General features: G+C 33.7%; 1 protein-coding gene across 1 annotated transcript in view; it reads left to right on the plus strand.

Moving 5' to 3' along the window:
* The window catches only part of CSMD3 (CUB and Sushi multiple domains 3), a gene marked incomplete at both ends in the record, with an annotated part of 827299 nt that overhangs the window by 708432 nt on the left and 93483 nt on the right, over nucleotides 1–25384 (plus strand). Inside the window, 3 exons of the mRNA XM_084229760.1 lie at nucleotides 6762–6886; nucleotides 10744–10840; nucleotides 12615–12719. Coding sequence (XP_084085886.1) covers nucleotides 6762–6886; nucleotides 10744–10840; nucleotides 12615–12719 — 327 coding nt within the window. The remainder of the gene's footprint in view (nucleotides 1–6761; nucleotides 6887–10743; nucleotides 10841–12614; nucleotides 12720–25384) is intronic.

Below are 25384 nucleotides of genomic sequence, written 5' to 3' on the forward strand. Positions count from 1 at the left end.
AGAAAATTAGAGCAAACAAGAGAATATTTGTGAAGAATGCATTGGTTTGAAATTACCTAAACTATAACGTAAGCCTTTTTTGCCTAAAACAGAAGTCCCCATTTTATATGATTATCACAAAGCTTCTTCATCTAGAAATTATGTCAGTTGGTTGATTTGGTAGTTTTTTTTTTTTGTTTGTTTGTTTTTTTGCCATTGGAAATAAAAACCCATTCCAATTAAAAGGGCATACCGTTTGACTAATGAGTCATCTTAGTAAGGACAGGACATCCTACCAGCGCTAAAGCCTGTAAAAGGCTTTCAGACTGCACCCAAGTCTATTACTGACATTGAACTTTAGGAGTAAGGCTGGTATCTTCATCTCAAAGAACTAGAAAAAAAAAAAAAAGCCAGTAGAAGTACAGAAATAATAAAAATTGGAGCAGAAATAAATGAAATAGAAATCAAAAAGACTGTCCCAAAACATCAATGAAATCAAAAGCTGAACTGACACCTAATAGGTCTTCAGTAAATATTTGTTCAATGAATGGATTTTAGCAAATAATTGTGATAACGTTCTGCATTTTTGTAGAGGTTGAAAAACTGGCCCTTTTCCCAAGTCCTGGGCCCGTGTATTTTCAATTTTAGTTTTTTACCACACGGTGATGCTCTTGATCATTTATGTGCTTAGACCTATACAGCCATTTGAAGTTTCAAACTCTTTGAGAATGCCTAGGAGACACGCAACAGAAACAATAGATTTACATTAGTGGATAATTCTGTTCTGAGAGAGAACAAATTCACTATGTATACTTTACAGTTTAGATATTATCTCTTACAATCTATTTACAGGATTTTAGAACTGATTGTATTTTCTCTGCCTTCACCAGTCAATGAATGCTTAGTTAACAGCTTAAGCCAAGTGAGCATTCAATTGAAACCAAAAGAAAACAGCTTTCTGAATTCCTAATGATTTCCATATCAATTGTACTGTTTCAGTTGTTATTACTGCTATCAACATTTTCATTTTTTTGTCATAGCAAAACACAGTGAAGTAGTTGGTAATTCTGCAAAAATTGACATACTGAAATTAAACCATTGACTCAGAAGCACCCCTGTCATACTTGGTATGTGAATTATGCATATAGTTAAAACAATCAAATACTAAGTTAAGGGATCCACAAATTTAAATAACCACTATGTTAGCAATATTTAATAATCTTGTAAAATTGTGTTATATCAAACCATTCTTAAGTAAATTACAATAAAGTACAATAACATTTGATAAGAATATTGTATTTGCAACAAAGGTATACCTGAAAAATATGCCAAAAAGAACTGAGTTTTGGGCCTCCCTGGTGGCGCAGCAGTTGAGCGCTGGGTTGCGAAGCTGCCAGCAGCTTCTGCAGTGCTGGTTCGATCCCCAGCTGCTCCTCAGGTCCCACATGGCTTGCAGACTCTCTCCTGCCGCCTGCTGCTCCCCTCAGCAGTGTACTTGGGTACTTCCGCCTGCTCTGCTCCCCTCTCTGACTCTGGTGAATTCTCTCTCTCCGCCCTTCTGACTGTACCCAGTGCTTGTATAAATAAATAAATCTTAAAAAAAAAAAAAAACAGTTTTTACTTCCAAATATAACCTTGTTACATGTTACATTTTTAAAAATGTTTGGTCTCATAAAACCCCAAGCTTTCATCCTTCTGATACTCTGTGATTCAAATAACCCCCTGCAGTACTAACAGCTTTGACAATATATTGCCATAGGCATAAATACTTCTCTTAGTGGGAGGTCTCTTTTGAAAATCCCTTGAAACTGCCACTTCTCCTGTCAGGCAAAAAGTCTTTAATTAGCAGCTTATACTACTACCTTTATCTGGGTTTGCTTCTTCAAGTCCTTTAGAGACTCCAAAAGAACTGCTATTCCTTGTATTCATTCCATGGCAACAACTATTGATTACATCTTTTCTCTGATTGAGAAAGAAATACTTAAAGAAATACAGACAATATCTGAATCCTCATCCGTTGATGCATTTAGTCGCCCATCCATGGGAATGTGATTAAATAATGAATAGCAATCATTAGCATAGCATGAAGCACTAATAAGCTATGTGTCATTCAGTATGAACACCAACATACTGAATAGGTAGGTAATATTATTATTGCCTTTTTTTTAGACAGTAAAATCTCTATGGTTTAGAGACAAGAGTAGAATTAGGATTTGAACCCAAGCCTTATTCTAAAGCTTGTTCTCTTAATCTATGCTATATTACATAAAAGTGATCACAGGGGAAGCATAATTTATCCTTTTAAAAATAGGGGAAAAGATAAAGTAATATATAGAGGAAGTGAAACCTGTGAAACATCCTGTATGTGGTAATTCCTGTCTGGAAATATATTTGTTGGTGATATATAAAAATGATTATGTGGAATTAAATATAAATATGGACTGTTTAGGAGAATACTGGGAGGAAGGATTGAGGCAACCTATAATCACATTATATAAACAAATATACAACCATTCATTCATCAACTTATTTAACAAGCACTTATTAATATTTACTGTCAATTATTTTCCTAAGCACTGAAACATAGCTTCAAACTTCTGACGTTTATATTTTAGTAGAAGAAACTAAACGCTTCACTATATATATATATATATATATATATGCACACCACTCTTCTTTTATTTTTTATTTTTTTTTTTAATAGAGGCATGCTTTATTTATTTGTTTGCTGGTTTGTTTGTTTGTTTTTGTTTATACATGCACTGGGTACAGTCAGAAGCGCGGGAGGGTGAGAGAATTCACCAGAGCCAGAGCAGGGAGCAGAGCAGGCAGAAGGACCGAAGTACACTGCTGAGGGGAGCAGCGGGCGGCAGGAGAGGTCTGCACGCCATGTGGGACCCTCCTCTGGTGGCCGGGGAGCAGCCGGGGATCGAACCGGCGCCGCAGAGGCCGCGCGCAGTTTCGCAACCCAGCGCTCAACCACTGCGCCACCGGGGAGGCCCACACCACTCTTCTTTTAGAACATTGTAAGTTTCAAAGAAAAAATAGGGCCAGGCATTGGAGATTAGAGGAAGCCATCTAAGGCATGCTGCTGTTTAAACCCAAATGAAATGAATGAAGAGAAATACAGAAATACAGAAACATACAGAAATACAGAAATACAGAAAAGTGTGGGATGTGAGCACCTGGATAGGCTGTGAGATGGGACAAAGATCTTGATAGGCTCAAGCCACAGCAAGAATCCCAAGTATCTGGAATACAAAGGATTAGATTTCAGTGAAACAGAGCAGAGGCCAAGTCATATGGAGTATTTTTTTTTTTAAGATTTATTTATTTATACAAGATCTGGGGTACAGACCAGAGGTGTGGGAGGTGAGAAAATTCACCAGAGACAGAGTGGAGAACAGAACAGGAAGATCTACTGAAATACACTGATGAGGGGAACAGTGGACAAGACAGGAGAGGTCTGCTGCACCATGTGGGTAGCTCTCTGGCAGGCCAGGGATCAAACTCGTGTTGCAGAGGCTGCAGATAGCTTAACCCCTTGCACCACCAGGGAGTCCCTCATATGGAGTCTTGAAGGCTCCAAAAAGTTTGAATTTTCTGTAATTCATGTGATAATTCTTTGATCAAAGGAATAATGTGATGTTAGTTTCAAAAATATCATTCTGGCTTGTATAGGAGGATTGGAGTGGAAGCAACAAGACTGATTAAAAGACTATTACAGTACTAGAGGGGAAAGATAATGATGATTTAGATAGAAAGTTTATGTTGAAATTAATAAGAATTGGTAAATTTTAGGAAGTAATTTTTAGAACTAACAAAGTTTAGCCATACCTTGAATATGGATATAAAGGTGAACTTGATTATAAGAAAGAAAAATTAAGTTCAGTCCTAAGTTTTTGACCTAAGAACTGAATAAATGGTGGTGACATTCATTAAGATGAGAAAAAGTGTAAGTGGAAGAAAATTCAAAAGTATTGTTTTGGATATAATGCTTACATTTTATTAGCTATATCATTGCAAAACTCCTGGCAAATGTCATGGTTAGAGATAAATATCTAGCAGTCATAGTATTTAGATGATATGGAAACATGTCATCAAAGAGGAATAGTAGCTAAAAAGAGAAGATCACCCGGGAACAAGTCACAAAGTGTTACAACATTCAAAGGAGAGGGAGGAGGGTAAGAAACAGCAACAAAATTGTGGGTGCAGCCAGTGGTATAGAAGAAAAACAGGAAAGTATGGTTTCCTAATGGTCAAGCAAAGAAAGTATCAAGCTGGATGAAGCCATCACGGTGGGATATAATTGCTCATGAAATTAGTAAATGCAAATTAAGAATTGAACATCTTGGTGATACTGTGATATTCTTAGCATAATAAGAATATTCTGGTGACTTAGACATGGTCATTTCAATGGGGTAGAAAGGACAGAATCTTGATGAAATGGACAGAGGGATTAAGTCTCAGTGCTAACCACTGAGGCCTGATTCAATCCCCAGCCAGGGAGATAACCCACTTATGGTGCAGCAGACCTCTCCTATCTCGCCCACTGCTCCCCTTAGCAGTGTATTTTAGTGAATCCACTTGTTTTGCTCCCCATTCTGTCTGGTGAATCCTCTCACCCTCTTCACTTCTGGTCTACCCTCCAGTTCTTCTATGCATAAATAAACAAATCATTAAAAAAAAGAAGAAGAAATGGACAGAGCAGAAAATAGAGTTAGGAAGGAGAAATAACTTGTGATTGTAGCAGCATGGAAGAAAATACTGGAATGCAAAGGAGAGAAGAATTAGAATCTTGGCATAGAAAACAGAATTCCAGACAAAAACTTTATTGTCTTATCTTCTCAGACTCAGTCTTTTGAAAGATATTAACATGTAAAAATACTATGAAAATATAGCATGAATTCAACTATGTTAGAGCTATACAGGAAAACACCTAGTGCTGGGGGAAACTACTGGGTCATTTAACATGCAGGAGAATCAGCAAAGGGTTAGATAGGTAACATCAGCATTCAGTGCCCATGGATGGTAGGTGTTATCTAGGTGTAAGGGGAAATACCACGCTCCTATAGTAAGGATATATAAACTTAATAAGCTGGACTGGGATCAGGGGTGGAATGGTGAAGTGTTGGGAAATTCTGGGTACATATAAGCCCAGAGATAAAATTAAAGGTTACTACAAGAGCTATAGTTATCTATGGGGTTAGGGTAATGGAAATATATTTGAAGGACTATAAGTAATGAAATGGTGTGATCAAATATTAACTTTCAAAATGTCATTTTGACAGTAATAGGGGAATAATATTCTTTGGAAAATATGTCAGCCATAGATCCATCCATTGAGATGATTAATATAGTAGCCTAGAATGATAGTTTAAGGTAGTTACAGTGAAGATGGAAAGGGATAGTATCTCTAAAGTATGTTCTTTAAACTCAGGATCAGGTGTCAACTGCCTTTTTTTTTTCTTTTATCATTCTTATTATATTTTTGGCATACTAAACTCAAATCAGTCAAAACTGTTATTTTTATGAAAGCTAAAGCTAAATTCTTCCTGACCAATTTAACCTGAATCTATATATAACCCAATAAAATAGACTTGTAAGCAAATAAAATAACTTTTCCTAAAAATACATTCTCACACTTTTAAAATATTGTAGCATTTTTTTTGAGTAATTGCCCCAGATTTTGGAAATCATTTCTGAAAGTCTTGGTATAAAATTATGTCATTCACTTTTTTTTAAATTATTAAAAAGATGTGTAATTCTATTTCACTGAACTGGAGAAAATACCTAGGATCACAGTTCTATTGGGACCTAAATAACCATAGTTTTAGCAAAAGAAAGTGCTAGCTTCTCTATATATGTGTTTTCCTATCACTATTTTTTTTTTTTACGAAATCTCATTGGAAATTATTTCATTAACATCTCACAGATAATGTATCTGAGTTTCAAGTCCACTATCACACAATAGGTTAGATCATGCCCAGAACCACGCTGATACTACTAGTGGTGTGAACATTTTATTTTCAAATTAGATTCTTCTGAAAGTCATAGAAGCCTTTCTTGACTTCTGATTAGGTCTATGTACTTTCCTGTAGTTGTTGTACTGGGCAATAACCAACCTAGTGCCACATTGGGTAACTTCTATTGAAGAACATAGACTGAAATCAAACTACCAGGATTCAAATCCCAACTCATTTCCTACCAGCTGTGTGATCTTGGAAAAGTTATTTCATCTCTTACTGATTCCATTGCCTCAGATGTATAACAGGGACAATAAATATTTATATTATCATTGGGTTATTAGGGGACTTTAATGAGTTAAAATATATAAAGTGTTTAGAAAGGTGTCTTGAATATATCATACTCTATTAGTGTTATGATCATAATATAATTGTTATCATCATAGTCATTAATTCCTCAAAGGATGCATGAAGGGAAAAGTAACAAATAATGTAAATAATTCTTTAAATAATCTATATTTTCCATTTTGCAGGCAAATTAACTTTTAGTAAAATAATTAAAATGATATGCTATTTTGTATTAATTATAATTATGGTATGATTTCCTATGTGCTACACCATTATAATTATTTTTTTAAGTTTTTATGTTATAGGAAGGCAATTATCATTGTTCTTATGAGTTTTAAAAAATAGTATGATTTTGTCATGTTTGCAATTCTGGTGTATTAATAGGATATAAACTCTGGCCTTTCCTCTTATTTTAATCCTTTGCATTAAAATTAACTAACTTCCTCTCTTGGATCACTTTACTTTTAGTGCCCTGTGGTGGAATTTTAAGTAAGCGCAAAGGGACTATTTTGTCTCCTGGATACCCTGAGCCTTATGACAACAATCTGAATTGTGTATGGAAAATCACAGTGCCAGAGGGAGCTGGTATTCAAGTAAGAATATTTAATTTTTTCTTCTTTTCATTGTAAGTTTGAAATTAATCATTTCAGAGATGACAGGCTGCATATTATTTCTAAAAGTTTAGCCAGTGCTTTTGACTGACATAGTTGACTTTAGTAGAAAGATAGTTATTAATTTTTTAACCTGTAAGTAATAAAAAGTCAATTCAAGATGGCATAAGCAATAGCAGAAATTTCTTGTTCCACACAGCATAGGATAGTATAATAAGATGACTCAAAGGTGGTTTATTTCACAGGTTCAGTTGTGTTATTCTTACTAAATGTTATTTCCTCCTTTCTGCTCTACCATCTTTAGCATGTTGTCTTAATTCTTGGGCTTCCTCTCTCATGGTCTTGAGATGTATGCAAAAGCTCTAGGCATCACAGCCTTACATAAAAATGGCCATTAACTAAAACAGAATATCTCCACCTTTGTACTTTCACAATAATTAAGAGAATTTTTTTAAGAAACCTTCTAGAAGACATTCTCTCTTTTCCTATTGACTAAAGTTACAATTATATTCATCCCTAAGTCATGCATTGCACAATAACAAAAGATTTACCGTGGCTCAGCTAAAACAAATTAAATAAGTACCTGGATCAGGCAAGGGGCTCAATTTCCTCTACTGCAGGCAGCTCTCAGCCATTCCCCTGGTGATCACTGAGGACTTATAAGTCATTAAATCTATCGAATTGCTCATTGTGTTTATTCTGTCAGGAACAGTATCCTGCAAGTTTCTTTTACATTCTTAAAACTTGTTTCCTTCTTAGCTTTCATATCATCAATACTCTCAAGTCTTAAATATTTTGTTTTCTACATTTGTAGCCCTGTCTTACATCTAGAATAAAGGGCTTATTCTTCCTCTTCAACTTACTGATTATGTTGTTTGTGAGATTCTATGGTCTTTGTTCATCTCACCTTATATTATTCTCTCAGTAGCTTGTTTATTTTTCATGGCTTCAGCTACCATTATGCGTTTATAATGCCCAGAACCTAAATCATAGTAGACAATCAGAACCCATTGTGTTTTTGTTTTTGTTTTTTTAATTTATTCATTTCATTTATACAAGCACGGGGCACAGTCAGAAGTGTGGGAGGGCAAGAGAACTCACCAGAGCCAGAGCAGCGAGCAGAACAGGTAGAGAGACCGAAGCACACTGCTGAGGGGAGCAGCAGGCAGGGCAGGAGAGGTCTGTTGCACCATGTGGGACCCTCACTGGTGACCGGGGATCGAACCAGCACTGCAGAGGCTGCAGGCAGCCTCACAGTCCAGCGCTCAACCGCTGCACTACCAGGGAGGCCCAGAAAACATTGTTTTAAATAAAGGACTGGGCCTCCCTGGTGGCGCAGGCGGTTGAGCACAGTGCTGTGAAGCTGTCCGCAGCCTCTGCAGTGTAGGTTTAATCCCAGCCAGCAGGCAAGAATCCCACATGGTGTGGCAGACCTCTCCTGACTCACCTGCTGCTCCCCTCAGCAGAGTATTTCTTCAGTCTGCCTGTTCTGTTCCCCACTCTCTCTCTCCGGTGAATCCTCTCACCCTCCCGCACATCTGGCCTGTACCCCGTTCTTGCATAAAAATAAATAAATCTTTAAACACAAACAAACAAACAAACAAACAAATAAATAAAGGACTAAGTGGCTCATGCATAACCCAGTCCTCTCAGCAAAGCTGCAGGCCATATATCCAACTGCCCATTGGTTATTTTCACCTGTGCTTGCAGGTATCTCATATTCAACCTATTCAAAACTGATATTATGGCTTTTAATCTCAAAATTGGGTTCCTCCTAAGTGGTCTGCCTCAGAATAAGCCCCTTATTCAATCAGTTGTATTAGCCAGAAAACTTTTTTTTTTTTTTAATAGAGGCATGTTTTCTTTCTTTCTTTCTTTCTTTCTTTCTTTCTTTGTTTTGTTTATACATGCACTGGGTACAGTCAGAAGTGCGGGAGGGTGAGGGAATTCACCAGAGCCAGAGCGGGGAGCAGAGCAGGCAGAAGGACCGAAGTACACTGCTGAGGGGAGCAGCGGGCGGCAGGAGAGGTCTGCGCGCCATGCGGGACCCTCCTCCGGTGGCCGGGGAGCAGCCGGGGATCGAACCGGCGCCGCAGAGGCCGCGGGCAGCTTCGCAACCCAGCGCTCAACCGCTGCGCCACCGGGGAGGCCCTATTAGCCAGAAAACTTGATGATTTGTCTCTGTCTCTTACTCTGCACAGTGAATTAGATCAGGTCTGTCCTTCACACATCTCTGAAATTTATCTGTTTCTCTCTAGGCACATATTTACCACTCAGGATTAGGTGATCATCAGGTTCAGGTCCTCATTCTACTTCAATCTATTTCTCATAGGACATAAAGAAGTATGCTAGCTCCAGTGTCTCTTTTATTTATCCAATAAGCTCCACTCTAACTTTCCTCTATTATTTCTAACTTTTCATGCCTGTTTCCTCTTATGTAAATACCCTCCACTGTGGTTAAATTGAATTACTGACGGTTCCCTAAATCCACCTCATGGCATGCCTCCCCTACATTTTTACTAACGCAATAATTTCTCTTAATGGATAACCTCTCAGTACCTTTAGCTGATCTCACATGTCTTGTCCTGCATGAATTCTTACATTTTTTTAAAGTTGATGTGTGTGTTTTTTCTTTCTCTGGAATTAAAGGGAAGGAAATTCAGGTATGAAGAGAACTGATCATTGTTTAAAGGGGTAATTGTTAAATTACAGTCATGCAGCTTTAATTTTTATCTTCTTCCTGCCCTGGAACATTGCCATTGGGCCTAATGCCTGTCACACAGGGAGGGTACCTTTGCCATGTGGCACTCACACTGGAAAAAGGCACCAGCATTCACTTGAATGGAAGACTCATGATGGGCTATTGTGTGGATAAGAAAATTTTAATGAATTCATTTGTTATAATTATGTAGTGAATGAATATAGTACTTACACATTATAATAGACTGTACTGACAAAATTAATTTATTTAAATTATGTTACTCCTTTTTCTCCTCTAAAACTGTAAAATATTTAATAAAGACAAAATTGAATAATATCTACAGTTTGAGGGTCCTGTGGGTTCTTGCAGAAGCTCAAGCTGGGCCAACTGAAGTGCAACAAAGTAACACATGCCCTCTTTCTTTAAATAAAATGTAATAGACATAAGCGAATTATACTCTGGCATTTCCTTTAGCAGTTTTGGGGAACTTCATAGTGATTTGGTTATTATGACTACAATCAAAAAGATAAGCATTAAAATATACATCCACAGTATCATTTTTGGTCACCCATACTGAGATTTATTACATTTGTTAATAGTAATTTTTCCAATAAAAGTAAAATAGGAAAGTAAACAAATGTTATGCAAACAAAGGAAAAATATAAATGGACTCAGGAATAAATCTAGTGCAAATAAACATATATAATAAGGCTCTGAATGTTTGTAAATCATGAATCTGGCTTTATCCTAATAGCTAAAACATATGAGAAGACTGAATAAGTGATAAAATTTTAACAAAACATAAAAGTTAATCAGTTGTTTAGAACATGCATTGGAATTCCTGGCACTGAGACATTAGATTAATCCAAAGTTTTTAATAATGAGAGCACACTGAGATGAGTCTAGGAGAGGAAAGAAAAGCATTTTACTGAACACTGCTAGATGCCCCATAGATTTTTCTTGTGAAAGTGAATTCATATAGGCCAGAGCCAAAATGGCAGAGATCAGTTCTGTTAATTTCTTAAGCACTACAGTGATATGGTCCAGGCTTTGAAGTCTCTTCTAGGAGGATAAATTGACTGTATTATATTTGTTTTAAGAGAAATATGTGTTTGTACCTGCAATTATTCTTTCATAGGTGCAAGTTGTCAGCTTTGCTACAGAACATAATTGGGATTCGCTGGACTTTTATGATGGGGGAGATAACAATGCTCCAAGACTAGGAAGTTATTCAGGTAACAAGAGATCTGAGTTTAATTAAAATACATATATAATTAGGAATATAAAATTATCTCTCTTTTTAAAGAACTCTATGCAACTCTGACTGGGTGGTTTTAATTTTCTGTTTTAAGCTATGTGTAATGAACTAAATTACAAGGTTAAAACTTTGAAAGCCTTTAAAGTAATGAAATTGAAATTGCATTAAAACCTTGCTATCTTCTTACTATGTGTAATTATTTGTTGATGTGCTTATGTTGATGGTAATATTTTCAGCTGAAATGTGATTCAGAAATAGTATGCATGCCCCTTTTCTTAAGAAAAATGAACATAAGAGTTAAAAGTTAGTGCTTGCTAATTATAGTATATCCACTCAATGGAATGCTATGCAGCCATTAAAATATTATAGAGAGTATATAACAACATGACAAATGCTGCAAGGTTCTGTTAAGAGAAAATAAATAGAATACAAAATTATTTCTAAGAAACAAATTTAATACAATTTATATATATATATATATATATATATATATATATGTTCACCAAGCCCAGAAGGAAATACAAAATAAAAGAGAATAAATTAAATGATTAAAAGACATCTTCTTTCACATTTCTTAAGCTTTTTAAAGGTAAGTTATATAATAATCTAAGTTACTTTCAGCATCTAAAAGATGAAATAAAATTTTACTGTAGTATCAACTATTACATATATTTTAATGAGAAATATTAACTTAGCTACTAACTTACATGTTTCAGATATACTGAAAAAGTTTAAATGTTTTTAAGTTTTTATTAGATTTTTAAATGGAGTGTGTTAAACAGGTCTTTAGTGTCAACACTAAGGAAAGAAGAGAAAAATATATGGGTGAGAGTGATTTGTTTTAGACATAAAATATAATTTAGGTATAGACTTAGTAATCTTTTTTGGAAAAAAGTCTCAGAAAAATTTTGAATATACTTTAACTTATGGTAGATTAGTTTTAATACTTAATGATAAATACAACAAGAAAGAAGGCAAAAATGCTAAATAACAGCTGTCATTTAGAGTGCTAGCTATACGTAAGATGTAAAAAAACCCTTTCTCATGTGATCTTATTAGCAGTTCTCACAGGAGATTGAAGTATAGAGAGATTGAGATACCCAAGTTTGTAGCTTATGCTATGTAAAAAAATAAAATAAAATAAAATAAATAATTGAATAAATTAAAGTTAATTTCCTCCAGAAATTCAGAAGAACATAATAATGAATTTACTGAGAGATAAGGATAACACTAGTTCAGAAGGGGATTTTGACAGCAGTATAAGACATACCTGGTACATGACCTGATGTGGAATACTCATATGAAAAATCATAATGAAAGACAACAAACAGATATATCCTATGAATTTATACAGAATCTTATTGCTATGCAATAAGACTCACTTGCAAAATTTAAAATTAAGCTTGTTATTGGTTCATACTTGAGATAATTGAAATCCATACAAAATTCAAAATGTTTATTTTTGGTTTCCTGCAAAATTTACTACTTTGACTTTCACCAGTGCTATTTGCTTCTACCTACTTTTAGGAACAATATAAAGTGATCACAAAGGTCCTTCTCTTTGGAAATAGTCAAGAACAGTAACATGAAAGAGAAAAGTGGGAGAAATATTTTTATTTTAAAGTTCTTGAAACACTTGATTAAATGTAATTTCAGTAATAACCTATTGTCTGATTAGTAGTTAACTTGTTTAGTTTTACTATAGCTTGTATTCTGTGGTAATTGATTTGTCTTTTCAAATATCTTTTCAGGAACAACAATACCCCATCTTTTGAATAGTACATCTAATAATTTATATCTAAATTTTCAATCAGACATCAGTGTTTCTGCTGCAGGGTTTCACCTTGAATACACAGGTAAATATAATATGTGCTGTTCAGGAAAGTAAAAAACAAGTTTATGTTAATTTTAAATATTACCTTTTTGAATATAGAAATTAAATGCAATTTTTCAAAAGAAAAGATTTGACCATGTTTTAAATTTTGAAGTGTTCTTTCAGTTTCAAAATTACGTGTATAAAGTTCTGATGATTTTCATCAGAATTTATAGGGCTTTTCTTTTTTTTTTAATTGTGGTAAGAAGCTATGATAAACTCTGTCCTCTTAACAAATTTCCTAAGTGAAAAATATAGTATTTGATTAAAAAAAACAGACAGGAGAGAAAACACAATGAACTATGGTGGAAAACTTTGGGTGCTTTGGTGATGGAAAACGTATGGTGATTACACATCTGAGGGTGGAAAGCCTATATTGTGGAAAAACAAACAAGGATGATTAAAAAAATGCATAAATAAAATTTATATAAACTATTTATATGTCTCTCTATACATGCATATATATGTGTGTTTATATATACACACTATATTATTGTTAACTATAGGCACTTTGATGTTCACTAGATCTCTAGAGTTTACTCATCTAGCATAGTTGATCCTTTATATTTGTTAGAGAGCAACTGCTCTGAGCTTCTGTAAAGCAATATTCTCCATTCTAATTTGATAAGTCTAAAACACCTCTAATTACATGAGGTAATTTAGATACCCCATGTAAGTGGTATCAGATAGTATTTATCTCCCCATATCTGACTTATTTTACTTAGCATAATGTCCTCCAGGTTCATCAAGATTGTGGCATATGACAGGGTTTCTTTCTCTGTCTTAATACTCACTAGTACTCCATTATATCTATAATCTGTCTTTTCTATCCTTTCAACCATTGATAGATATTTAGCTTGTTTCCAGTCTAGATTATTGTGACATTCTACAAGGAACACAAGAGTGCAGCTATCTCCTTGAGATCCTGATTTCATTTTCTTTGCATGTACATACTCAGAAGTAACATTGTTACATCATATTTTGTTTCTATTTTTAATTTTTTGAGGACCCTCCAATAGTACTTATAGTAGCTGTTCCAATTTACATTTCCATCAGACATGTACAAAGAAAGGTTCCCTTTTTGCCACATCTTTACTAACACCTGTTATTTCTTGATTTTTTTTAATGGTAGCCATTCTAAGTACAATATTTCATTGTAGTTTTGATCTATATTTTGTTGATTATTAGTAATGTTGAACATGTTTTCATGTATCGGATTGCCATTAATATGTCTTCTTTGAAAAAAATCTCTATTCAGAACCTTTGCTCATTTTCTGTGTAGTTGTTGTTGTTAGCAGCTATTCAGCTGTGGGAGTTCTCACTATATAGCCATGTTTTTTGTTGTTGTTTTTTTTTTTTAAGATGCATTTATTTTTGCATACAAGAGCTGGGGTACAGGCTAGAGGTGAGGGGGGTGGGTGAGAGGATTCACCAGAGACCGAGTGGTAAGCAAACAGGCAGAACTACTAAAATACACTGCTTAGGAGAGCAGCAGGTGAAACAGGAGAGGTCTGCTGTGCCATGCGGATCACCTACCTGGCATGGAATCAAACACATGTTGCAGTGGCTGGGGATAAGTTCATAGTGCTGAGACTTAACCTCTTGTGCCACCAGGGAGGCCCTATACATATCTATGGTTTTGGTTTTAATCCCTTATTAGAGGCAAAGAGATAAGCAATAAAACAGTCCTATAGATGTTTATAACAGAACAAGAATAGATATTTATAATAGAATGCACCTGCACCGAAATGAAAAGTAATCAGCTCCACTTACGAACTTCGGGAAATACCTCAAATAGCAGGTGAACTTTTTTTTTTTTAAGATTTATTTATTTATGCATACAAGAGCTGGGGTATAGGCCAGAGAAGTGGGGGTGAGAGGATTCACCAGAGACAGAGAGGGGAACAGAACAGGCAGACTGACTGAAATACACTGCTGAGGGGAGCAGCGGAAGAGATAGGAGAGGTCTGTTGTGCTATTTGGGTTTCTCCGTGGCTGGCCAGGGATTGAACTCGTGCTGCAGAGGCTGTGGATTGCTTCAAAGTGTGGTGCTTAACCCCTTGCGCCTCCAGGGAGGCCCAGCAGGTGATCTTTTGCTGAGCCCTTGAGAATAAGCAGGAGTTTCGTAGTTGGAGGAGAAGGAATAGGCATTTTCATCAAGAAAATCTCATGTTCAGTCACAGCCATGATATGTGGAATGTTGGGAAAATTGCAACTAGTTCAGCAGACGGGTGCATAGATTTCATGCAAAACCAGTAACTAGGGCTGTTTATGTAGCAGAATACTCCTGAAATGTATAGGATATAATAATCAGAGATTTCAATTTCCTATAGGTAATGCAATTCAAAAGCAGCATGTATTTTGATCTTTGTTCATAATGCAGACATCAAATTACCATAACTACAAAGAAACCAAAAAATACATCTTAATTACTTGTTTGTAAACTTTACAATTCTAAAATGTTTTGTTGAATGCCATAAAGGTCCTTTATTTGTTGAAAATCAATAAAATCATTAAAATTTAATGGGGCCATTTATACAATTATCCATAATATTTTTCAAATTGTTTTTGGTTAGAAACTCCTAGTTAATTTCAATAAATGAAGGGAAATAGACTATATCTGATTAACAAATATGCTAATATTACAAGATAGCTTGACATTTTGTTAGTTTTCTCTTTAGTGAAAACAAAACTAGTGGACATAAATCTCAATATTTTAGGTTTGGAAGCCAACATCTTTGACAGAAAATGCATCCCAGAAATTTAATTTAAGCTTCTTTACTCATTTTATTTTAAACAGTAGTTAATTTAAACAATGTCAAGGAAAACCTTATTAGAAACCTAAGGGGATTGGAAGATGAATGAGATAAATCTCTTTCCTAATCAAGTGTTACATAAAATAAGTTCTTCCCTATGTTTGTGATTATTTCTCCAGCTATGTTACAACTCTAAAATGAGCAAATGATTTCTAAAGTAGTTATCTGAATCAACTAAAAATGTGGAAAATAAGTTCCCCTTGGTAATGAATATCAATGTATTTTATTTGCAGTTTCTTTAAATAATATACCTACAAATTCTTTTAATTGGAGGCCACTCACAGAGAAACATTTTTAATTTGTTAGCTTTGAATTCACATAATCTAAAGTAAATACTCAAAATGATGTATTGTTTTCAAATTGATCCCGAGATACTCTTAAGTTATCCAGAAGAGAAAGATAAATACCAAATGGTTTCAAATATATGTGGAATATAGAGAAAACAAAAAAGACAAAGACAAACTTTAAAACCAACCCTTGAAAGCTGACCATAGATATGAATCATGCAGGAATAGATGGGGGCAGAGAGTGAGAGGGGAGAGGAAAAAACCCAAAAGCAGGGGGTGGAGGAAAGCACAATGAACTATGGTAGAGGAAAACGGATGCTCTGGTGGTGGAAAAGCTATGATTCCGACATCTGATGGAAGAAATTCTATATTGTGAAAAACAAACGAGGATGTAAAATAATGGTGCATCATTAACAAAATGAAATATAAGAATAAAATAAAAAAACACAAAAAATAATAATTAGTACATGTTTAGATTCTCTACCCAAGAGAGAAACAAATAAAACACTTGGCACCTCTATTGATCTAATGACAGTGAAAATAAACCAGTATCTGCTAGAAGATAAGATGATCACCAAAATTGTTAAACATTGTTCAAGGGTTTTAACTAAAATATCAAAACTCCTTTTAAATGGAACATAATTATAAAAAGCATCACATCTTGTATTAAGATAAATATAATAAAAATACCAGTATTACAAAAAGTCTTGCATATTAAAACAATATTTTTATCAAATCATAACATAACAGACATTAACATATTTTTCAGGTAGAAGTTCTTTCTTCTTAGAGAAATTAATTGCTTCACTAAATAGTCATACTTAGTAACAATGTCACACTAAATCATTATAGATGCATGTGTTGTATTTAAGCAAAGTCAGAGAATCTACTTTAAAAATTGGAACTATACATAAACAAATGAACAAGTGTAGAAAAATAAAGATAAAAAGAAAATTACAGAGTGGAGAAAGAAGCAAGTAAGACAGAAACAGAAAAAAGAGGGAAGAAAATGAGAAAGCAATTTACTTAATGGATACTAGTGAAATCAGTGCCAGAGGATGCGTAATGTTCTCTTACTTAATCAAAAGATTTGGAATATTCTCTATGTTTTCAAATCTATTGTCCAATCAATAAGAACATTTCAAAGTATTTGCAAAAGACAAAGTTTAAGAAAATGGGAGAAGATTGAATAAAGAAATTTAAGTATATCTCAATAGAATTAAAATGACTAATAACTTCCTCTCCAGTCTTTAAGGACAAGATAATAGAAAAAGTCATGGCCATTTTGACTGCTTTGTTTACAACTGATCACATAATAGTTTCAAGACCATTGCTGGATTAAATGCTATGTAGAGTAGTGGTGGTTTGGAACACTGCCCAGCAGAACAGTCTCAAAGGCCATCTGATTCAGAGGCTCTCAAAATTACTGGTTGAAGGGTGAGAATACAGTAGTCTCTATAAAAGAAAACTATGTTTATAAATTAATATGAAAACAAGACTTTTTAAAATGTATGTCTTGATAATTAGAAAAAGCAAAATCGTAAGCAACTGAATACTGAGAAAATTGGTGTTTATGTGTTGGAGATTTAACAGCACAGTTATATTAACTGTTATCCATTGAGAAGACACCTATTTTATTGCACATCTTTGTCTTTTATTTGTCACAGTCTCTCAGATGAAATTTCTGCCCACAGGGTAACATAAGGGAGGAATCACAACAGGGAAATAACAGTCTCATAATCACACTATGAATACCAGAAACAGATGCAGAAGACATTAAGGTTTGCTGTAATAGGGAGAGATTTCATTTTTTTTTTTAGTTGTCTTTTTCTATATTCCTAAGGGTTATCTAAATAGTAATTTTTTCAGGAACCATGCCAGGTGTTCTTGTGTCTTGGGAAATGGATTTTTGGCTGTAACTCCTTCCAGCAAGTGAGTATTTTCTCCATCTGATTTTCCCACTTCCTGAGGGTCACACTCACACACACACACACACACACACACACACACATCTATGTCTGATGGCATAATTAGCAGACATATATGTCTTGCTTTTTTATGCAATTCAAAGGAAAATACTCGCAAATTGATTGATATTTGTTGTGTAGTGCTCTTTCCTCCATTGAGCTTGAGATCATGATACTTTAACTTTGGAATTCCTGATGATGATGATGATCAGACAAATCAGATATTCCTTAGCCTAATTTACTCTTCCCACATCTTGGTTTCATTAATATTTTAAGAGTCCCACTTCCATCATTTCATATTGCTTTCCTGCGATTAAATAAATGCCAACATTCATTAGCTTCTTATTCCAACACTGATTTCTTGAGTCAGTTTTTACATATACTTTGTGTTTTCCCACTTAATCATGTGAAATACTTGTTTATTTTCTAGATATGCCATACCTTTCTTCCCTCCTCATCAGTATTTCCATTCCTTTACCTGACATGTTCTAATTTTCTTCTTCCTTTTTTTCTAGCTTAAATGTCTTAATTCTTAAACATTACCCTAAATTTTAACTACACTGATACAATCAACCCATACAAGAGTGTTTCTTTTCCTTCTCTGTAATCTGATATCTCTTTCATTTCACTCTCCTCAATACCTGTGTATTCATCAGTTTACCAGATACTTACTAATCGCTTGTGTTTGTCAAGCATTTTCAAATAGTTCATAAGCTACCTTGGAGTTGACTCCCTAGAAGGTGTAAATATAATAGACAAATATGTAATAAATTGATAATCTATATAATACTGTAGAAGGTGATTAGTCATAGACATACATAGATGGAGAACTCAGAATCAAAAACACTAGGACTATAGAGAAGGATGTTATGTTGTTTCAGATAGTTCTTAAATAGAAAATGACATTTGAACCAGGGAAGGAAGGCGATGCAGGAATAAACTTTGCTGATGTGCAAAAGTATGTTTTAGGAAGCAGCCAGAGCAAACACTCTAAAATATAAATATGAAAAACAGCAAGGAAATGAGAGTAGAAGGACATTAAGAGAGAGCTAGAAGAGGGCCTTGGATCTTGTAAGCTATTCTAAGGAATTATCTTTTATTCTAATTGAAGTGGGAGATATTACGGAGTTTTGAGCAGAGGAATGACATACTCTGACTTAAAAAGTACTGGATTGTTTTACAATTACCAATATTTAGTTAATTAATGTCAATTAGCATTTTGAATTATCTCTCAATGAATATTAAGCTATTTGAGGACAGTCTATTGCATATCATTTTTTTTTTTTTTCGGTAACACAACACAAGTATTGCTCTTTTATGCCCCAATGATTATATGCTGGGAAATTAAAAAAGTAACTACTTTTATCCAAGGGAGACTACTAATTTGCATAATTATAGCTTATGTCTTGGGTGCTATCACTCAAGAACCTAAAGGTATGAGTGTCAACAAGCTACCAATATCAAATGTGTCAGTTTTATTTTTTTTATTTTTTTCACCCATTTTGAATTAATTTTTAGGTATAGTATAAAGCAGAAGTCTAATTTTACTATTTTGCATTTGATTTTCCATTTTTCTCAGCACATTAATTGATGAGACATTCCTTTACCATTGTATGCTTGTGGGTCCTTTGTTAAATATTATTTGTCCATACTAATGTGTTTATTTCTAGTTTCTAAATTCTATTTCATTCATCTGTGTATATACATAGGCATATATACATAGAATGTGTGTTATGGGTATGTGTGTGTGTGTGTGTGTGTGTGTGTGTGTATATATATATATATATATATATATATATATATATATAGGGAGCAACCCATATGGTGAGGCGGACCTCTCCTGACTCTCTCACTGCTCCCCTCAGCAGTGTATTTCACTCAGTCTGCTGTTCTGTTCCCTGCTCTGTCTCTGGTGAATCCTCTCTCCCCCCGCAATAACTATAGCACAATATAAGAACTGAGAAACTGACATTGGTACAAGCCAAAGAATTTTTACCCATGTCAACAGTTATACACACACTGGTTAGTATGAATGTATATGCCATAGATTGAATGTTTGTGTTCTCTCAAACTTTTTTTAAAGATTTATTTATTTATGCATACAAAATGTGTCAGTTTTAAAAGATTCATTTGTTCTTATTAAAGAAGTAGAAGTGAATTGAGAAAACTACTTTTTCTTCCCAAGAAAAACTATTTGTCTTTACACATCGTTGAATGACTTTATATTTTCAGGTGTCAGTTTGTATTTATAAGGAAATTTTCTGTCAGTGTGTCAACTCACATACATTATTTTCTTTTAAAATAATTGAAACAAGGAAAAATATTTAAAACTTTTAAATTCTAGTTTTTGTCTATTCATGATGCCTTCCAAGTTGTAGAACATCTAAAGTGTAAGTGGCCATTAGTATCAGAACGTTTAAAACTGTAAACACTTGAATGGTTGCTTGAGTTCTTCATTGATAGCTAACAATATCTCTATCATCATTAGTGTAATCATTTTATTATTAGTAATAATTCAAAAGCTAGCATTGTTCAGTTGCCTAATATATGTCAGAACCAGTATTAAATATTTTATAGACATAATTAAATTAAATATTTTATAGACATAATTAAATTTAATTTTCCCAAAAAAGTTTTTGGCATGTTATTTTTAATGCTATTTTACATATGGCAAAACTGAAGTTTAATTAATATCCTCAGAACCCCATATTTGCAAAGTTAGTATGCAGTAAAGGTGGGATGAAAACTCAGATCATTTGATTGTGGAGCACGCAGTCCTGACTACTATATTATAGTCCTTGTTATAGTGTCCTTCCTTAATTTTCTATGTCTATATCATTTCCCAAATATGCAAATCTACTTAATAAATCAAATATATGTTAGAGTGCCTACAAAATACTAGGTATGTTTTCTATATACAAATGATACAAATTTGCATAAGATATAGCCCTAGAAAAACTTCAGACTTGCTGGAAGTGAGGACATACAAGCAAATAATTGCAAAGTTACAGTGTAGGCACTGTATTGTTTATGTGAGGTAGTATTTCTCAGTGTTATGCATTATATTCATCTTGAAATCTTGAGAATCTAGATGACATGACCCCACCCCAGAAGATCCAGCAAAGTATTTGGCTTTCACCAAGCTCTCAAGATGACTCTTACAATGAGCAAAATATAAAGGCTATCTTGTATAATTTAGGTGATGATTCAAAGAAAGTAGTGAACAAATTTTGAGGGGTTATTAATAGTGAAATCAGAGACGCTTTCAACAATGGAAAAATAGAAGTAATTGACTGAGAAGTATTAAATATAGACATGGAAATAGATTGGTATTTTGAAGGGACTTCCTGGAATGTGGATATAGGAAATTAAATCTGGAATCAGACTTAAGTTTGATAAGCATGTGAAAATAGGGAATTTCTAAGGCTTCCTATAAACACAGTTTCCTCATCTAAAACATGGGATAATAATGAAATCTAACTTGGTGTATTGTTTCAGAATAAATTAAGATTATCATGTAAAGTATTTTTCTCCATTCCAGGTACATGACAAGACCTCACTAAATATCATCCTTTATTGTTGATTAGATGAATTTCTGTGGTTAGAGTTGTCAAAAGGCATTTTAAGTGCTGGAAGATTAGACTAAGGAGATAGCAGATCTCTTTTGTAGAAAGATGAGATTCACTGAAGGTGTTTCATTTTGGGATGTAACTTAATCAATTTTGACTTTTTAAAGGGCACTTTTATTTTGGAAGTGGCAAATGCTTTGCATAAAGACAATAGCGCGAGGAAATGTGGTTGCAGTGATAGATGAGAAACTCTATTGGGATTATTGTGGCTGTGTAGATATCATCTAACAGTAGATAATGAGGTAAATTTGTAAAGATTTTTGACCAGTTAGATGAAAGGGGTGAGAGAGAAAAGAATAGAGCTAGTTCTCAGGTTTCTAGTATTCTGCGTTGGTTTATACTTTATATCATATCACTTTCAATGTGGTCATAGATTTATGGATCCCATTGGAGAGCTATTTCACTTTTTTATATTTCTTTGGTTTAAAATCTTAGGGATTAAATAACTCACCATAAGCACTTTATTTATCTGTAAAAATTAGACCCTACATCTTACACTTTAGGAGTCAAAAATGTTTCCAAATTTAGCAAATGATAATGTCAGTATGGGAAAATTCTTTAAAAGGTGAAACTTGTATGGAAGGTACACATGATGCCACTCGCAAAATAACAACAAAAGTGACAAATGGGTACCACATTTACTACATGTATATCTATTTTAAAATTTGTCATCATACTGATCAAATTATGTACTTCTGGAAGTTATAGTTTTTCCACAATTAAGTTGAATCAAGGCTACTTTTAATAAATTGCAGATATAAAAATGAGGTAATAAACATCAATTTGGATATTTATTTAAGCATTTTTTTCTGAAACTGATGTCTGCTGCTTTTAGCAAAATATCTGCTGCTAACAAATTTTAGCAAATTATATAATAAATAGGTAGGCATTTTTACTGTGAAACTTAATCAAAAAGAGGCAGTGCTTCTGTTAATAACAAAAGGGATTAAAGATTGAAGAGAATGAAGGCAGGAAGAATTTAGAGAGCTATATTTGCTAACAACCTGAGAGACATGAGGAAAAAGGAGGCAAATATACCAGAGTTCCAAAGTTTGGGTGATGCATTTCTTTCTGCTAAATAGAGAGAGATTGAAAATTTAGTCAAGCACATGTATGGAGTAGTTTTCTGTTTTCTTACTTACTTAAATTATTATAAGTTGACTTGAAGGTGCATCATTCTTAGTATTGTGAACGCATGCTGGTTAATAGTTCTGTGTATAAATGTAGCTGCTCTGATTAATAACTTCTCTTCTTTCTTGTATGAAGCATCAACTTTTTATGTCTCTTAATACACAAGACCACTGGGAAATGGGAATTAATTCTTGACTTTATAATTTCAGTTTATAGTGTTTTGTTAATTAATTTACTCATAAAATGGTTATTTTCTCATATAATTCTTTATTGGCATTAAAGATGTGTGAAATCTGGAAGTGAAAAATAGAGAAATGTTTTGTTATAGAGAATGTCTGGTCAATAATTAGTACATGTGTTTTATACTCAAACACCAGTTTCCCGTTCATTTTTCTAAATGATTTTTTTACATATATAATTCTGGCTTTAATTACATGTTTTATATCACTATAGGTGTTGCTAGGGAAAACGTTTCTAGTTCATGAAATGTCATTGACTATACTATTTATTAGCAGGTCTCCACAAAGAAAAATGGTTATTTCTAGCTGCTATGTCACTTGGATTCTGATAGAGACTCATCAGTAACAGCTTTGAAATGAGTGTTTATAATATGCATATGTAATTTCCTTCACATTTATTTAAATTCATTGAGGCACACATTTATTTAAAAAATATTTATATGTGCATACAATTACTGGGGTGTAGGCTAGAGGTGCTGGGGTGGAGGTGAGAGGACTCACAAGAGAAAGAGTAAGGAGCAGAATAGGTGGATCTACTTAAATGCACTGCTGGGGGGAGCAGTAGGCGAGTCAGAAGAGGTTTGCTGTGCCATGTGGGTTAGTTCCCTGGTGAGGATCTTTCTCCTGCTGCAGTAGCTGGTGATAGTTGATAGAGCTGAGGCTTTAACCTCTGAGCCACCAGGGAGAGCTGGAGGCACACATTTAAATTCCACTAATTGAATATCCTAAAAGGACCATGGAGCATCATTTTATAGTTTTTGATTTGGTACATGTATAACCTGTACATGTTTTAAAGGTGAAATTCCATACATTGATGGTGTTTCCAAAGTCCATGTTGTTCAAATCTCAGGACACATTCCCTGAGGAAGGCAAAAGTACTTGTTACCATGATGAATATATATATTTTTTCTCTTTCCACCCTTGAGCACACTCATGATATATGAGAAAAGTAATTTTGCTGTAAATCTCAGTAAAACTCAGGTGGTCTGAATATCATTCTATCCCATACAATGGATAGAGGTTTGGTATGTAAATCCAAAAGCATAAAAATGTCATAAAATAGTAAATGACCAGAAATATATCCATTTAGCTCTAGCTTATATAAATAACAAAAGATTCAATTTAGCACAATAGCTATTTTACTACTCTCATCCTTGAGCAATATGCTTAAGAGTTAGTGCATTAGGTCTTAATGAGTTTACTTTTATAATCACTAAAAATGGTCTCCTCCTTTGGGCTAATTAGATAATTGATTATTTGAGAAAGATAGAGATTTTAAGATTAATTATATTTTTATTGAAGCTAAATTTCTTATTCTAGCTAATCTATGCACATTTATCTCATAAAATATTAATTATAGAAATACCTCCTTCCCAAATTAAATTATTTGAAACTTCTAATTTTGGTTGCCATTAACTCAGAATATATTACACACAAATACATGTAATTGATCTTTTTAAACACATTTCCTTTTTTTAACCTGATAAGGCCATTAGAGATTTATAAGGTTGTTTTCTGCTTTCTTTTAATCAAAATTTGTTTCACAATTATCTCAATGAGTTTTTACCTCTTTATGGTGATGATTTAGAGATGGTTTTAGCCTAAGTTTATGAATTCTGCAAACATTTTACTTTTGTTTTCCTATTTTTTAAAGTTATTTCTTGATCTAATAACACTAGTTCTGGTCTTCTCGTTTATCACAGTGAAGTCAGTATTTTTGTTATATATAGAAGAACCATTCTGTTTTGAGTCAATCACAAAACTCAGGCAACTTAAATTCTTGTCAATTTATCTTTGCATATTTTCTTTGTATTTCTAGGGTATTATGTGAAGCCTGTTGATCTTAAATATACAGAACCATACTGTCATAATAAAATATAACAACATTTATTTCTTTCTGTCTCCCTTTTTAGTTTTATTTCTTGCTGCCTTTCCAAAAACATCACAATGTATTTAAGGAAAAATACTCCCTCTTTTTTCTTAAACAAAGAAAAACATCAGTTAAGACTTCATTCATAAAATTCATGCCTGACACTTTGTATATCACAGCATCATACTTGCCTTCCCCCTCATTATCAAAAATTGATAAAATGCCATTTTTCTATATTCACGTAGGTGATGCCTTATGAAGTTACTTATTAAAAGGTTATCTTTTTTATTGTAATTATTTCCCCACATTATCTGCATCTTTTTAACCAGCAATCTATTCTCTTCCAATCAGTTTCTTTATAGCATGGCTGCTTATGTTGCTATTGGACCTTTGTTTTTCAACATCTGCCATAATACAGAGTACATAATCGGTACTCAGTAATTAATTAATGATTACTTGGTACCCATAGGTCTGATTTTATTTAACATTTTGTCATTTAGCTTATGATTGTATGGGTAAACATGGATAAATTCTATATATTAATACTAAGGTTAATGTTAATTAAGGTAAACATAAGTAATTAAGTAAATTTAAGACTCAGGTAAATGTGAATGAAGCTGGAAACATAATGTATCCTTAAATTACTGCTGCTCACTAATGGCTATTGAAAGTCAGAATTTTTCCTCCTAAAGAGTGTATCCACAAACAT

Source organism: Talpa europaea (assembly GCF_964194135.1).
Source record: "Talpa europaea genome assembly, chromosome: 3".
In the NCBI taxonomy this organism is placed as follows: Eukaryota; Metazoa; Chordata; class Mammalia; order Eulipotyphla; family Talpidae; genus Talpa; species Talpa europaea.